Source organism: Nicotiana sylvestris, chromosome 7, assembly GCF_000393655.2.
Source record: "Nicotiana sylvestris chromosome 7, ASM39365v2, whole genome shotgun sequence".
Classification (NCBI taxonomy): Eukaryota; Viridiplantae; Streptophyta; class Magnoliopsida; order Solanales; family Solanaceae; genus Nicotiana; species Nicotiana sylvestris.
Window position 1 is genome coordinate 92,723,670 of NC_091063.1, and position 16,969 is coordinate 92,740,638.

Here is a 16,969-nt window from a genome sequence, read left to right on the forward strand (position 1 = left end):
AATCAATAGATACGGCACGACTTCGATCTAAACCGTATACAGATTTAAAAAGTGGTAAAAAATTTAATCATTTTTTTAAAAAACAAATTAATTACTAAAATATTTGTTGATTTTAAGGTCCTAAAAATAAAAAAACTACAAGTCTTGTTTAATGTAAATTTTATCTTCAAAAGGTAAAAAGGTCGATAAATATTTTAACTATAATATCTTAATGTGACCAAAAAATTTATTTTGTTTTTAGTATTGTCCATATAAATAACAATAATATCTATACGATAATCTCATATAAATCCATATAAATCATAGTAAGACATGTGAAACAGGATTTCTTCATTTATTGAGCTAGCTATATAAAAATAATATTCGTTATTTTCAGGAATTTTTTCTTAATTATTATTTTTTAATATAAATCAAACACATAATATTCACCTAATTTTTAAAAATTGTATACTCAAACTGACACATTGTCTTTAGTTTTACACTCGATGTAGCCAAGAGGAGCTCGACAGAGTTGATCCGTGGACAGCCCGAGTCGACTCATTCTCTGGATTGGGTTTGACTCTCTCGGCCATTCTATCAAAACCCCCCAACACTCCCGTCGATATTCCTTCTTTCTCTTCCTCCTCTCTCTCTCTCTCCCTCCCTCTCTGGAGAGAGAAAATTTTCCTCCTCCATTTTACCCATGAAAAGCTCTCCATAGATAAGAAACACACTTGAGAAAGAAAAGACCTTAAAGATTCAAGAATTATCATCACAAAAATGTCTCACTCAGTGTTTCAAACAGCTCAATTCATGCCCATAAATACCCAAATTGTCCCTACCTCCAAACCCTTATTTCCCGCCGTAGTTATCCGTCGACCAGCTCCGGTGGTCGCCGGGAAGCTCCGTCAAACTAACGTTATCAAGGCGTCCACTGCTCCAGCGATTGACGGAGACGCTATTGACGGTTTGGAGCGGTGCTTTCAAGCGTCACCGTCGATTGATTCTCCGTCACCGTCGTCATCCTCTTCGGTAATGTACGCTCCGGTAATGAAAGGGGGAAAATACGGTGCTTTAGGTGCAGTTACATTGGAAAAATCGAAGCTTGATTTGACCCAGAAACAGACCAAGTCTAGCCCCGAGGTTTGTGAATAGATTATTGATTTTAGCAGCTTTTATCCTTATTTTCTTTTACTTTTTGGCTTTTCTTGAATGAAATTTGTGCTGAAATTGTTGTCTCCTCATAGTTCTGGTGAACTATGTTGTAAGGATATCAGCTTGTAAGTGCGTCAGTAATATTTGAATACGGCCCCCAAATGAATGAAATGGATATTGGTGATTCATATGCTGACACCATCTAGCTTGGGATTGAGACTTTAGTGGTGTTATGTTGTTGTATGCTAATTATATTTGATGTTTTTGGTGAGTTGATTTAGTAACAACAATGCTGTTTATTGGACGTAATTAGTTACTTTAGTTGCAATTGGACTATTATAGTTCTAAATTCATTTATATTTGTACTTTTCTTATTTCGTATATTGTTCATTTCACTTCTAAGGAACGTGCGCTTCACTTTCTCTCTTTTCGCTTCAAGTCCCGTAGACCTTGTCGCTTTTTGGCACTTTTCATCACTTAAGCGGAAGAAAAACATTAATGGTGTCCGGTGTTGGGAAAGCTCCGGTGTGGTACTCATAGTTGAGTTGGAGAGGTTTTGTTAAAGTAGAAATTTTAGTCAAAACTTTGAGATTGTCTGTAGGAACATAATTAAACACTTGTCTATAGGAACATCAATTTTCATCTCTTACTATTATTGGAGCACCAAAAGCTTCTTTAAGGCGTGTCTAGTTTTCCAGAAATAATCCTATATCAAAATCAGAGGTGTGAAGCTGGGCCATGCGAATGGAACTGAAACTGTTGTTGTATTCTTGATTAGTTTCATCTTGTTATTTGCTTGTGGTTTTCCTTCAGACATGTTGCTAGAAAGCATGGAGGTGTAGACACAATGCTTTTGCTATAGGATAAAACTATGTAGGTGAGCACTGAGCAAATGTGTTTGTTTCATTGCCACATGTTCTGTTGGATTGAAGAGTTTTGTTGTGTGGGTTTCCTGGTGCTGTTTACTTATGACTGGCAAGTGTGAGGATCCAGCACCCAGCACTAACAAATTAAAGCTCCTAGATGTGTTTTATGTGCTTTAATGAAATGTATCTCTTTGTTATTTTGGTTCTAAAGCATCTCCTTTGTCAATGAAATGGAAAAGTGAGAAAAGAACAGGGCGAAAAATTAATGTGCTTCAACTGGCCTAGATGGTGTGAATTTGGCATGTGCTTGCTTTATATGATGACAGAATATTCCACCTATTAAGAACCTGTTTCTCTGTGTTTTGCCTGATCTTAAGATTTCGTGGTACAATTTGGTAACTCTTTGGGTGTTGAAAAAATTGGCTAATGCCGTACAAAATCACAGCTTTCGACTGGTGGAGGAGGTGGAAATATGGGAAAGAATTTAAATCATGGTGGTGGTGATGGAGGTGACGATAATGGTGATGATGATGATTACTTTGATGACTTTGATGATGGTGATGAGGGAGATGAGGGTGGACTATTTAGGAGAAGAATGATACTCCAAGAGGTATGAGGCTTCTGCAAATGGAAATAATTTCTGTTAATTCACGGGGAAAAAATAGTAACAATATTGTATCTCTCATAATTTTCAGTTATTTGATCGGAAATTTGTTGATGCCGTGCTAAATGAGTGGCAGAAGACAATGATGGATTTACCAGCTGGGTTTCGGCAAGCCTATGAAATGGCAAGTTACTTTGCTTAATGTAGTTATGTAGTTGCACTATTATGTGTCTAACTATAGTTTGTACTTTTCATCCAGGGCTTAGTTAGCTCTGCCCAAATGGTGAAGTTTCTTGCCATTAATGCAAGGCCGACAACAGCTAGATTTATTTCCCGGTCACTTCCTCAAGGATTATCAAGGGCATTCATTGGCAGGTACACTACCTCATTACTCAAAACACTTGGAGAGGGCAAAGGTGCTGGACAAAAGCCTTTCTACTAGATATTTAGTAATTGTATGATTGCGGGGTTGGAGAAATTACTTTGCTGATTGAAGTCCTTATTCTCTCTATTTAGCTTTAATCACGTTATGTGTTTAGAAATACCTACGAAGTTTTACTTTGAGGTCTCAAAGAAGTTTGGTTCACAAGCATTTTCTTACTGAGAGGTCATGCTTTCGCTTCTTACCACGCCTTACCTAAAGAAGATATAAAGACACTCTGGTTGTACTCTTAATATGAAATGAACCTAGTACAGGAGTGAAAAAAGAAGTTCCTGAGAATCTGTCATGGATTGTCATGCTTATTGGATATTATGAAAGAACAGTGAGTGTAATGTGAAATGGAGTTAAATTTTATTTATTGCCGCCCGCATGTAATTATCATAAGAGAATATGCCGCTTGAAAAGCATATTGCTTCGGTGAAAGAGGTACACTGTAGTTGGGAACAGATAAGGCAGAATTCCAAAAATCATATATATCTAAAGTGTGGCTTCATTCTGGAATTTTGTATCTTGAAATGAGGGGAACTGACAGAATTGTTTATCCTTTTAGATTTTGTTTTGGGATTCCAGTGAAGAAGGGGAGTGCAGGTGAAGGATGAGCTTGACTTTTTCTTCCAAAAGCTTGAAAGTTTTGAACAGGGGTGTAAATGAGCTTAGGCATTTGTTAACAGAACATGGCCAGCACATCCATTTATGATATGACCCAAGCTCAAGCTCAAGCTCACACAGTTTATGCTCAATTGTTAAACGAGTTGAGTTTGAAAAACCTCAGTTGGTTTATTTATTTTCAAAAACTTAAATAGCTTTCTAAGAAACTTGGTTTCAGTACAAGGGTTTCACTGAATTGATAGATACTTGGTGGGAATCATATGATATTCAAGGGGATCCTGATGCCATCCTTGCTTAGAAACTCAGTTTACTGAAGGCAGACATCAAAAAGTGGAACAAAGAAGTATTCAGTAATCTAGAAACGAGGAAGAACAAGGCACTAGAAAGATTGGAACATGTTGATCATAGGTTAAGAAATAATCAGAATAATGAGCAATTGGAGGCTGAAAGATCAGTTATCATAAGGGAGCTTGAAGAAATTTCAAAATCTGAAGAAATAAGTTGGAGACAGAAATCTAGATGTTTGTGGATTAAGCATGGTGATAGAAATATATTTTTTTTTTCACAAACAAGCAAATGCCCATAAGATATTCAACTCTATTGACAAGCTAATGATTGAAGGGAATCTTGTTGAGGGTGATAAAATTATTAAGGACCATATTCAGGGATTTTGTGAAAGTCTTTTTACTGAATCTGAAACATGGAGGCCTACCTGGGAGGATGAAAACCTGAAAAAACTATCAGAAGAAGATAAAGAGTGGTTGGAGAGGCCCTTCTCTTTTGAAGAAATGGAAGCAATATTTAACTCTTTTGGTGGTGACAAAGCTCCAGGCCTGAATGGTTTTCAACTTTATTTTTTCCAAAAATGCCGGAATACTGTGAAAGAGGATGTATGGAACGTTGTGGTTGCTTTTCATCAGAAGGGTACTTTTGTTAAAAGCTTAAATTCGGCTTTCATCACTTTGATACCAAAAAAAGAAGGGAGCAATGGAAGTGCAGGACTTTAGGCCTATTAGTCTTCTAGGCAGTGTTTATAAGATATTGGCTAAGCTACTGGCGGAAAGATTGAAGATGGTGATTGACAAACTAATCTCACACAATCAAAATGCCTTTATAAAAGGTAGACAAATAATAGATGCAACTTTGGTGGCCAATGAAAGTGTGGAGTATATCTGTTGAAAATGAAAAAAAAGGTGTTGCTTGTAAACTTGATCTTGAGAAGGCTTCTGACCACATTAACTGGTCTTGCCTAATTAATGTCATGAGAATGATAGAATTTTGGAAATAAGTGGCTTGACTGGATTATGCTTTGTATTTCGACAGTCAGATTCTCAATTTTAATCAATGGAAGCCCCTCATGGATATTTCAAGTCTTCAAGATGATTGAGACAAGGAGACCCCGTGTCACCTTATTTATTTGTTTTAGTAATGGGGATGCTGAGCCATGTATTGAAGAGGGCTGAAGACCTGGGTTGGATCAAGGGGCTGAGGATTGGAAGAAAGAGTAGTGACAGTGTGGTGCTATCTCACATTCTATATGCTGATGATTCCCTCTTGTTCTGTGAGGCAGAGAAGGAGCAATTTCTATACCTTAGAGGAATTTAACTGACCTTTGAAGCAACTTCTAGATTGAAAGTGAATTTGGGAAAGAACAGTACTTATTGTATTAATGCTACTTATGGTATTAATGCTGATGATTGTATTGGCTAATTGGCTGATATTTTAGGATGCTGGCCTTCATCAAAAAAGATATTTTAGGATGCTGGGTGGACAGCTTTCCCATAGTCTATCTTGGATTTCCACTAGGAGTTAGAAGAAACGATCAAAGTATTTGGCAAGGGGTTTTGGATAGATGTGCCAACATATTAGTTCCCCGGAAGAAGCAATATTTATCATTTGGAGGCAAACTCATTTTGATTAATAGTGTTTTAGATGGTATGCCCTCTTATCTAATGTCCTTATTCGCTATAACTGTTGTTTGACCAAAAAATTAGATCTAGGTTTAAACAATTAGATTTTCTAATAAAATGGAGTTAATCTTAGTCAATATTAATATCCAAAAGATATGTTAACCGATTTTGTAGCGAGATATCACGAATATTGTTTGAGTAGTAATAAATAACGACAATAATGCTATATTCAATGATCCAAAAATAAAGAAGGTAGCATTAAATAACAATAAATAGCAATGAATGACATTTATGTAAATAAAGCATGTGAGTCACCCGAAAAGGGTGAGGTTCTTTGATATTCTTCTTGACAACGATAAATAATTGATAAGCCTTTGAATATTCAGATTTTCCTTGGATTGTGGTCTGAAGAAAAGGTGTATTTTATATGACAGAGCAAGAATCTTCAGAGTATGTGTTATTTTTTACAATGCCTTCTCTTGCCCTGCAGGCACGGAGCTGTCACCAGACGTCCTCTCCACAACCTTCTCTTCCTCGGGACGCGAGGGAACACCCTCATTAGCCTCTTCTAATTGTGGGGCCTCGGAGGTCGCCCCAACATCATATCCGATGTAGATCGTCGCCGTCTCCCGAAGCGAGAATTCATCTTCTACTGAGTCGACGGCCGAGGAACTCCCCCTACGTCCACAACCTTCCTTTTGCGGGGACTTAGGTCCCCGTCACGAGGAGAGACTTCGTCGTCTTCGTCGATGAGTGAAAACGAGGGAGGAGTCAGACCAGTAGCTGAGACGGGGGCGGAGACGGAAGGCACAACAGTTTTTATCCTCCTAAACATGGGCACGAGCGCCCTGTTTCTTCTAGTAGTCCCCCTGACTGAGCCTAAAAAAGAACGAAGCGTAAAATTTTACAACTGCACAAGCCAATACACAATATGATAGCGACCAGAATAAGGAGATTACATGTCAAAGGGAGGGCCAGTTTGTACTTTAAAAAGAAGCTCGGCCAATCGCGAATCCCCACGGTATAAGGGAGAACCTGCCTGACCCAGTCAGCGAGGTGTGTCGCCAAAGGAGGAGGACGACTAGTGGCTATAGGAAAAGAAGAGTTACTCGACTAATTTGAAATGAACAAAGTACCTAAAAGGATGAAAGCAAAAAACACGAACACTTACGTGTATGGTTCTAGGCCTCGGGGAAACCATCGACATCAGCCGCAATGACCTCAGACTTGACATAGAAGTAGTCGAGCCAGAACTGCCGACTACTCTTATCGTCCATCTTCACCACCAAGCATTTTCCCCATGATGTCGAAAGTTCAACATCGTCCCTCTGTAGAAGCTAGGCGCGAACAGATGCACCAAATGTCGCATCGTGACCTCGACCCTGGCAAGTTCAGCAAACTTTGATAGCATCTTGATCACCTTCTAAAAAGGGGCGAGCTGAGCCGGGAAAACGCTATAGTGGCGGCAGAACTCCTCCACCAGCGAGAGAAGGGGGAACGAGTAGCCGATGGTGAATGGGTAGGCATAAAGAGCGCAATACCCAAGATGTTGAACGTGCACTTTGTCCTCGCCAACATGGGTTAATTCCACATGGTTGGGAAGGCCAAACTTAGCTTTGAATTCAGCCAAGTGCCCGGATGTCATTGACACTTGAAACTTTCCGGTCATCACCTCCGGCGACCGTTGAAAATTGGACCTAGCATTAGGGTCGCGGAGATTGATCCCCTCCACTGAAGGAAGAGCTTCGTCTTTTGCGGCGGCGACGGTTGCCCCCCATGAACGGGGAATACAACAGCCAAAGTAATGGCATGGCTTTCTTCATCAACATTAGAAGAAAAGTTAGACATGGTTATGCGATTTATAAGAAGATGAGAGTATGAAAGAAAGTTAAGGTTTAGGAGGCAAGGAAGACTCAAGATAAATAATGGAATTTACGTAGAGCAAGGATGGTATGAAAGGAAGTAAAGTTTGAACAATGAGGAAGCAATCTCTATTTATAGAGATTAAGGCACCAAACCCGAAACAGTTCATCATAATTGGCACTAGAATCGGAACGACAGAACCAATCAAAGGTCACGCGTGAATCCACGCAATGCGTCAGGATTCGCCATCATCATGACGTCTTGATGTCACTTCGTTTCTTGGACTAGATGGTTCCAGCGGGGAAATTTAAGGTTTTGAAATATTCAGTCTACAAAGAGCCATGTCGCCTGTTTATCACAGCGATCATGGCCGCTGTTATCCGCTCATTGAACTCGTCCACGAAGATGACCTCAACAAGCGGAAGGACTAACTGTATAGGCTAAAAATTATCATAACTATATGTGAGCTTAATCAATATTAAGGAAGCCTTCGAAGGCTGCCACGTGTCATCAATCTGATGTCAACGAAGGATGAAGGCGAGCTCGAGGACCCAACGGAGGTCGAGCACGAGGACGAGTACTCCCTTTATCAGAGTAGTAACGGCTAGTTTTAGAAATAAGACTTTAAACAAAATATTCTAGTGGATATTCCTCCAATCTGTAATATTAGGGTTTTTGTGGTCCATGTGCCTTATAAATAGAAAGATATGTAGCTATAGAAGGGGATAGGACACTCATTGTAAAAATAACACATTGACATTCTTTGAAGATTCTTGCTCTATCATACAAAATACACATTTTCTTCAGATCTTTATCTAACTTTTTCTCCCACGATCCAAGAAGAATTCGAATATTCAAAGGCTTATCAATCATTTATCGTTGTCAGGAAGAATATCAAAGAATCTCAACTTTTTCGTGACTCACATGCTTTATTTACATAAATGCCATTCATTGCTATTTATTGTTATTTAATGCTACCTCCTTTATTTTTGGATGATTGAATATTGCATTATTGTAGTCATTAAATTACTACTCAAGTAATATCCGTGATATCTCGCTACAAAATCGGTTAACACATCTTTTGGATATTAATATTGGCTAAGATTAACTCCATTTTATTAGAAAATCTAATTGGTTAAGTCTAGATCTAAATTTTCTGGTCACTTTTTGGGTGCTAAGATCCAAAGTCGAGAGGGAAACAGCCCAGATCGTACGCTAAGGTCCCTAAGCAATCACTTAGTGGAAAAGGAAGTGATCGAGCGATGACAACCAGGAGGTGGGCTTGGAAGCAGCCATCCTTTGAAGAAAGCGTAATAGCTCACTGGTCTAGCTCCATGGCACCGAAAATGTATCAGGGCTCAAGTGATTCACCGAAGCGACGAAAGAAAGGAGGTGGTTTGGGGGTTATAATTTTGAGACTAGAGAATAAAAGTATGCCTTCTTAAGTGGCTCTGTAGATTTAGCAGGGAAGCAGAAACAACCTGGGTTAAAATAATTGAAGCTATTCATGGGAACAAACAAGGCTGGAATCCTCCACTTTAAAAGTATGTACGCCAGAGGGGGAGTTTGGAAAGAAATCTACAAATTTTGTGAAGAGTTTAAGCAGCTTACTAGATTGGAGGTGGGCAATGGAAGTAAGATTAGTTTCTGGACAGATTTGTGTGCTGGTGATGAGTGATTGAAATCAAAATTCCCGGATCTGTTTAGTTGTTGTAATAACAAAGATGGGGTTGTGGCTGAATTTTATTCAAATTCAAGTTGGCAGGTGAGTTTTTGAAGGAGTTTGAATGATTGGGAAATAGTAGATTTCTGCCAGTTGCTCCTTCAATTGGAATCTACCCACATTGATCAAAACAAATAGTATTCATTAGTATGGAAAGAGAGTAAAGATAGGAAGTTTACTGTTAGAAATTGTTACAGCCTACCTAGAAACAAGCAGGTCACTCGAATACTAGCTGGCCTTGGAAAGTGATTTGGAAAGCTAAAGCTCCTATAAAAGCAGCATGCTTGGGTTGGATTGCAGCTAGGGAAGCCTGTCTTACCCAGAGCAACCTTCAAAAGAGGGTTTTGCATTAAGTAATAGGTGCTTCTTGTGTGGAGAAGAGATGGAGACTGTGAATCACCTTCTTCTGCACTGCAGATATACTAGGCAATGCTGGGAACTCTTTTTCAACATCTGTAGGATCTCATGGATCATGCCCCAGAGTGTTAAAGAATTATTGAAGAGCTGGCAGCATCAGAGGACACAGAGAGAACTGAAACAGACTTGGAGAACCATACCTGTATGGCTGTATCAATATTCTGGACTATTTGGCTATAGAGAAATAGAGCTTGTTTTGATGGGTAGAAATATCATATTGCTAGAGTTAAAAATAAGTGGTTTGAATAATTTGTTTCTTTGGTGTAAGAGTAGTCTCATTGATAGTGTGGTTCAATATATGTAATTTCTAGAACTATTAGGGGAGATGATGTAACTGACTTTATGGATATTCTCAGATGTAACTGACTTTATGTAATTTCAATATATGTAATTTCTAGAACTATTAGGGGAGATGATGTAACTGACTTTATGGATATTCTCAGCAGTCTTGTTTTTCCTTTGATACCATCTTGGTACATCAATTAATAAACCTTTACCTCCCCCCCCCCCCCCAAAAAAAAAAAAAAAAAGAAAGAAAGAAATTCGCACCTCGTGCAGCATGCAGCCACGCTCCCTCTGATCAAATTCTCTTGGTTTCTCTAGTCTCCTCGCTCCTCAACTCTTCTTTCGGGCTGATCTTCGCAATTTGTGATTTCATTTGTGTTCATGTTGGGGATTTCTTATGTGAATTCAGCGAGTCAAGTTTTGCTATCAAAACATGCAAACTGTCTACTCATCCACCTCTCTTTCTCATTTCATCTCACCTTCAGGCTTTTCCTCTCCAGCTCATCCTCTCTGACTCTAATATACAAGTTCTTGGACTATCTCTCGCTTGCCCTCTCGCTATCCTCAGTATTCTTATAGTGTATTTCCTTTATTCTACAATTTTGGTAATTATCTCTGAACATGACAGCAGTGAACCCATTTTAAAGAAGTTATGCGATCTCAACACTTTCACGGAGCAGAGGGCAGTCCCGCTCTTCTCCAACAGGATGGCTTTTGTTTCAAAAACCTTTTTATAGCTGTGCAATATAACCTTCCTGTCCTTGATACCATTGTTGAAGTTACTGAGAATAAATGATGTCAAATTGATTTCGACCATTAGTTGCTTACTGTGTGAAAGGGGAAAAAGGGAAAAGAATAGATATCTGCATAATGGACTGAGCTCACAAAGGAGCTCAGAAACTTGAAGGTTAAAAATAATTTCTTGAGACGAGCTTGAGCTTGAATAAGCCAAGCTTGGCTTGTGTAATAGCGGAGCTGAGTCTGAATAAACCTCACCCTCCTTCCCTCAGTATTAGAATATTGAAAGGGGAGTTCTTTGGCACCTCCAAGCTTTTGAGATTCTGGTAGTATATACTGCTCTTCTGTCTATCGATGTCTTGGCCACTCAAAGTTTTTATGCAGATTTAGATTGATGCTTCTAGTTGCCTGATTTTCTATGAATCTTTCACACAGGAAGATTGCAGATCCGGCATTTTTGTACAAGCTGCTTCTAGAGCAGGCCAGTACAATTGGTTGTTCAGTTTGGTGGGAGATCAAAAACCGTAAGGAGAGGTATACTTGTTCAGTTCAAGGAAATAAAACTCATTAAAAAGTCCTCATGCAGGATTTTAAACAAACATGTTTTTTTTTTTTATTGTGATCTAGGATAAAGCATGAGTGGGATCTTGCCCTTCTTAATGTGCTTACTGTAACGGCTTGCAATGCTATTGTTGTTTGGTCGCTTGCTCCTTGTCGCTCATATGGAAACACATTCCACTTTGATTTGCAAAACACGATACAGAAGCTTCCAAACAATATCTTTGAAAAGAGTTATCCACTAAGAGAATTTGACTTGCAGAAGAGAATTCATTCCTTTTTCTATAAGTCTGCAGAGTTCTGTATGGTTGGACTCACTGCGGGAGCTGTCCAAGGGGCTCTATCAAACCTTGTTGCCACTAAAAAGGAGGGAAGGTAGATATTGGTTGGCGTATTGGGCAATTTAATTTCCCATTTAACTCTTTTTATAAAGGTAAAATACCATTGACGACACCTTATGTTCCAGTCTAAATCTCGTTTGCTACTATTGTTTGCTAGGTTGTCAGTGACTATCCCATCTGTGAGCAGTAATGCACTTGGTTATGGTGCCTTTCTTGGTCTTTATGCGAACCTTCGTTATCAGCTCTTATGTGGATTTGACAGAGCTGTAGTTAACCACTTTGATGTTATTGGAGTGGCTCTCTTCTTCAGCACTGCCCTGAGGTATACAGTCAGTAAATAAATGGTGGTAGCATATGCCTTTCCTTTTTTTCAACAAGTGCAAACTTCATTTATCAACTAGAGTTTCATGTTTGGATAGTACATATAAGCTTACAGAGCTTAGAGAATAAGAATCTTCTTGCCACATTAACACAAAAATGATATACTGGAAAAATTCCAAATGATGTAATCTTATGAGTAGAGAAACTAGGAGTATGCTCCATTCTGAAGCAGCTTATCCAAGTTTGCTACACGTTTTTGGGAAAAAGTTTTAATGCTTTAGTACATAAAATAAAGCAATTGGTGTAAATTGCTGTTTATGCTTCATGCTTATAGTGTTTGTTGATTCTTCTGGCAGAGCTTAATGTTTGCACATTCTGCACCATCTTAGTGTCCGTTAGAACTAGATTACCCTTCGTTATGGAGAAATTTAAGATTTAGAGGGTTAATTGGTGCTCGTTGGATTTGATTTTTTCTTCTTAATAATCATTCAAATGTATGCAGGGTTTTGAATGTTCAAGTTGGAGAGACATCAAGACTAGCTTGGCTTGGTGTGGAGGTGGATCCCTTGGCCCATTCAGACGACATCTTGAAGGCTTATAGTCGACCCACAGAGGGTCTTGAACAGCCTTCTTCAAAATGGTTGATATCTAAGAATGCCATAGTTTCCGGGCTTGGCCTTCTTGGGATCAAACAGGGTCAGACTGACTCGGCTTCTGAGGGTGAAACAGCAGCTCCTAAGGCTCGGAGAAAAAGAATTGTCAAGAAAAAAGTAACAAGTTGAGCCTAGGTAGTTGATGTAGTAGCCATCACTGTTCAATTTTGCAGCCTGAGAATTTAATAAGCATTAGTGTTTGATTGAAGCACCAAATGGAGACGGCTAAAATGCAAGTCTGATCACGAGCATTGCCATGTTCGCTACAGCAGTAAGGGTGATTTAAGTATACTAGGATGCTGGGGAAGCTCTCTTCTCAATTCCTTATCACTTTCTAAATTTTCATAAATCTCTGATATACTTGAGATTATTTGCCTATCTGGAAAATATTTGAGACTGAACTTTGAAAATGAATTCCATAGTATTAGTTAGGAGTAGGTATATATATGCTGTCATGCTTTTAGTGTATCTTTCTCTTGTGCACTCCGGGTTGCCTCTTTCGATGGTCTTGGATGATGCCCAGCAGTTTCTTATTCCTCTTTTAGTTTAACAGGAAAAGTCAGTGTACTCAATTGAACCCCATTCACATTTCAGTAGAAAACATGTTAGGTGATTTCTTTTCATTTGCCTAAGCTTGATGTTATTCGACTATCTCCCTAAGCTTTGGTAAATAGAGTAGAAAAAGCGGGTACGCTTGTAATTTTTTTTGCAAAGCAGGCACAAGTTAAAACGTACTACAAAAAGCAAGTATAGATGTAAATGCCCCACGAGTAAAATTTAGACACATTGGGGCCCATTAAGACACATAATTACCTAATAAAATTTGGGATTGCTATCTCGTAATTTAGTATTATCTACCCATATAAGATGTGAGATTATAATGTTACGATATTCTTGCACCGAACCAAACGACCCTTATTGTTCACATCTCACATGTTCTCCCTTTACAATAAGCCGCATGCGATTTTAATAAATACGTAATAATATAGAAATTCAAATAATTTTAGAATTCCTTGATGTAAGTGTATTCCTTAACTCTTGTTCAAATCCTGTTGAAATCTCTTGTCTAGCTTTTGGTACCTCTGGGTAACAATTTCTCTAATCTTTTCATTCAGTTATGACCTCACTTTGGTTTTACGATTTCATGGTCCTTATATTTCATCAATTATGACCCATCGCTAATACTTCCTCGGTTTCACTTTATATGAATTTATTTCCCCTTTAGTTTGCTTAAAAAAGAATAACTTTTTAAAATTAAAAAAAAATTAAACATAAATGCGATGACATGTTTAAGACCATAAATTCCAAAAATCTTAATTTCTTTCTCAAATTTCATGGACAGTCAAATGAATTCATATAATTTGGAACGTAAGGAGTGGTTGTTTTCTCTCTTTTGTCTTCCTTATTTAAAAAAAGAAGTTTTGCTGCCAATCATTAATATCAGGATTTAGTCTCAGAGTAAATTAGACAAGCCATGTTAAAATCAGAGGATTGACGTGAAAAAAAATCTAATGTTAAAAAAAGAAGAAGCTAGTTTAAACTCAATCACAATTGAGTTCTTCACTAATTAATTGTTGTCAATGCACGATTCCAAGTTCAAGCTCTAGGTAAGTTAAAGAAGCATGCGATAACTTTTTAAGCTGAATTCATATTTTTCGTCTTTAAATGATGTTGAAAAAGACAAATCATTTCACCATAGCCTCATCCTTCCACTCGAGATGTATAATTCAGAATAGTTTCTCCATATGTATTGTTGTCGTGTTCTGTTTGACAGTATTGGTATTGATTGGCCAGGAGGACATTAATCATATTCATATATAAAATCATTAACAAAATTGAGAAAGCCGTTAGCTTGTAATTGTCTTCATTATTATATAGTATTGGATTGGTACCAACCATTCTGACTTCCTACATGGAAAAGAATATATTTCATCACTATGTTTAATGTGACTAGAGTTCAATAATACATTATATATATATATACACTTAAAATTTGCAAGCAAGTTCAAAGATTCTCTTTTCTAATCTTTCTCTTCCTCTCTTAAATCAGACAACACTTCCAAATTGCTGAAAATGCACCATAAAAAGGCATGGCCAATATGGTATAAGTCATGGTATCAGAGGCGGACCTATGTGTTATATCGAGGGGTCACTGGACTTCGTAAGCTTCAATAAATTTTTTGTATATGTATATATGTATACCTTAAAAATGGTTAAATCAAATCACTTGGCACCCTGAACGCTAAAAGCCTTTAGGGAGCACTAATTGAACAAACTATTGTGCCCCCGTCGCGTTAAAATCCTGGGTCCACCTCTGTAGAGGCGGGGACAGAATTTCAAGCTTATGAGTTCAGGAGGCGAATCCTTTTAAGTTACTGAATTCTAAATTAATAATTTATACATATTCAATGAGCTTTCTAAGATAAATATATGGTTTTAATCAAAACTAGTGGGTTCGGCCGCACCCATAGTCGGCACTCTCGCTCGGCGCCTGCACCTCTGCATGGTACCACTACCTGCTCAAGGCCATCTCAACAAATTTCTCCACCTCTCTCGGCTCATCTCCTTGTACAATATCCCTGTTCATTACATTGGAACCTATGCTCACATTCAACAAGCAAAAGGTCGGGTTCATGGTTTTGATCCTCACAAAATGACAAATACTATTCATTTCCATGAATTTCAAACACCCTCTTTAATTTGAAACTCCCCCTCCAAATCCTAATGCTTCTCAAAAATTCCCTAACCATCTAATCCCTTCATTCTTTCCAACATATCCCACCTCCGCGAGCCAGTTTGCTCTCTGATAAATCATGATCAGAAGTATATATGTAAAAGAGATGTTGGCAAGATAAGTAGTTCAAAGCATATAGGCCAAGATTAATTTAATCATGTTATCTAATGTTCTAGAGGACAAGTAACAGTTTTTTGTGATATAAATCTAGGAAAATGGTCTTTTGTGATAAAACAGTCCAATATAGGACATATGAATACAGCCAATTTAGCTTATGCAAACTGAGAAATGTATACATGCAAGATCATTCTCCACATCAACCATGTATTCTGCATAGTTATACCAGATTAATTATCTATTAAGCTATGCTCTTTAGTGAGTAATACAAAGCAATCATATCATTGGCAACAACCCAATATTATTTAGGGTTAAGCTAAAGTCTAGTACTACCCATTCTTTAAAAAGAAAAGAAAAAGAAAAGCAAGCTCAATCAGCTTGTGTTAATTCTAGCTCAACTAGTTTAATATTTCGCTCGAGATTGTTGCCAAGGTAAGCTAATATACTCTTAACAGAGTCTGACAAATTTCTTGTTGATAAAAATCACAAGATAGAAGATATATTGAAGTTGTGAAATGCCATACCAAAAATAGAGTCCAAAATATATGCATTTATATGACCACGGAAAGCCAAAAGAGATTAATTGGAAACATGTACATGCATAATACCAAAAATAACAAAAACAGGCATAAAAATGCCTATTTCCGTTACCGGGAATCGAACCCGGGTCTCCTGGGTGAAAGCCAGATATCCTAACCGCTGGACGATAACAGAATTACTAATCTTATGTCTGATTTATTTATTACTAAACGAGCTTCCAACTCTCAATTTTTGACACTGCTCCTGATTTAATTGGATTCAATATTTTGGGTTTTAATATTGAACTTATTAGTTTTAAAATCACATTTATAAATCAGTTACAAAAATTCAGTGACTTTGACATATATCTTTTTGCTCTGTGTCTAAAAATGCTGGAGGCATATGAACTCGGTACTACAGCTCCCAAATAATTTTCTTCTCCTCCAATGCTTTTCATTAAAATATGAGAGATCTTCACTACTTTTATCTCCTTATCGGGGGTGCCCTTGAGTTAGTAGATTGAGTAGCTTATGCTTGAACATTAACAACGTAAGTGGTGGAAATATCTGTTGGGATATAAATTATTAGTCACGCGTTTAGATCAATATGGTATTGATAATTAAAGTTTGTGTTATGTTATTTTATAACATGCAAATAATATTATCCATTTTTCTGTTGTTTGATATTTGTATTCCATTAGTACCACAAGGCTAAAAGTTGTAATAAATGTCTTTATTTTTTAATGAGACACCCAACAATGCGTATTACAAATTAAATATGTGTACTCTTTTTCCTTTACTAAATTTTTTTTCCACGGAGTTTTTCCTAGTAAGGTTTTAATGAGACACATTATCTTTTAATGAATATTTAAGAGGGAGTGTTATAAATATATTATATTATGGATGTTCATTTAGTACTCCGTTGTAAATAAGCTTCCTAAAGAATCATATCCTCCACTGTAAATATATTTATCTATTTAGTACTCTATTGGAAATAAGCCTTCTCAAGAAGCTTATCACTTCGATACTCGGTTATTGATAAACATTACCCCCGATAGAAAATTATTCATACCTGGTACAATAAGCTTATCCTTTCGATACTCCGTTGTCACGACCCAATTCCATTATAGGTCGTG

The 16,969-nt window shown here is 37.6% G+C and overlaps 1 protein-coding gene and 1 non-coding gene across 2 annotated transcripts; one reads left to right on the forward strand and one right to left on the reverse strand.

The window, feature by feature from the left end:
• The first annotated feature begins 609 nt into the window (after positions 1–609).
• Positions 610–12,947, forward strand: LOC104246496 (protein RETICULATA-RELATED 1, chloroplastic-like). The gene is made up of 8 exons (XM_009802309.2): positions 610–1,122; positions 2,446–2,610; positions 2,696–2,788; positions 2,864–2,979; positions 11,027–11,125; positions 11,219–11,524; positions 11,648–11,812; positions 12,314–12,947. The coding sequence occupies exons 1-8, from the start codon at positions 760–762 to the stop codon at positions 12,591–12,593; spliced, it is 1,587 nt and encodes a 528-aa protein (XP_009800611.1). The 5' UTR covers positions 610–759; the 3' UTR covers positions 12,594–12,947.
• A 3,010-nt stretch (positions 12,948–15,957) lies between these two features.
• Positions 15,958–16,029, reverse strand: TRNAE-UUC (transfer RNA glutamic acid (anticodon UUC)). The gene has a single exon. It is a non-coding gene; the product is annotated as a tRNA-Glu (tRNA).
• Positions 16,030–16,969: the final 940 nt, after the last annotated feature.

Bases quoted from the DNA above. Each gene is read 5' to 3' on its own strand.
- LOC104246496 (XM_009802309.2), top strand. From the start codon at position 760: ATGTCTCACTCAGTGTTTCAAACAGCTCAATTCATGCCCATAAATACC. The intron at 2,611-2,695 runs GTATGAGGCTTC...CATAATTTTCAG, and splicing joins GAAGAATGATACTCCAAGAG to TTATTTGATCGGAAATTTGT. The intron at 11,126-11,218 runs GTATACTTGTTC...ATTGTGATCTAG, and splicing joins ATCAAAAACCGTAAGGAGAG to GATAAAGCATGAGTGGGATC.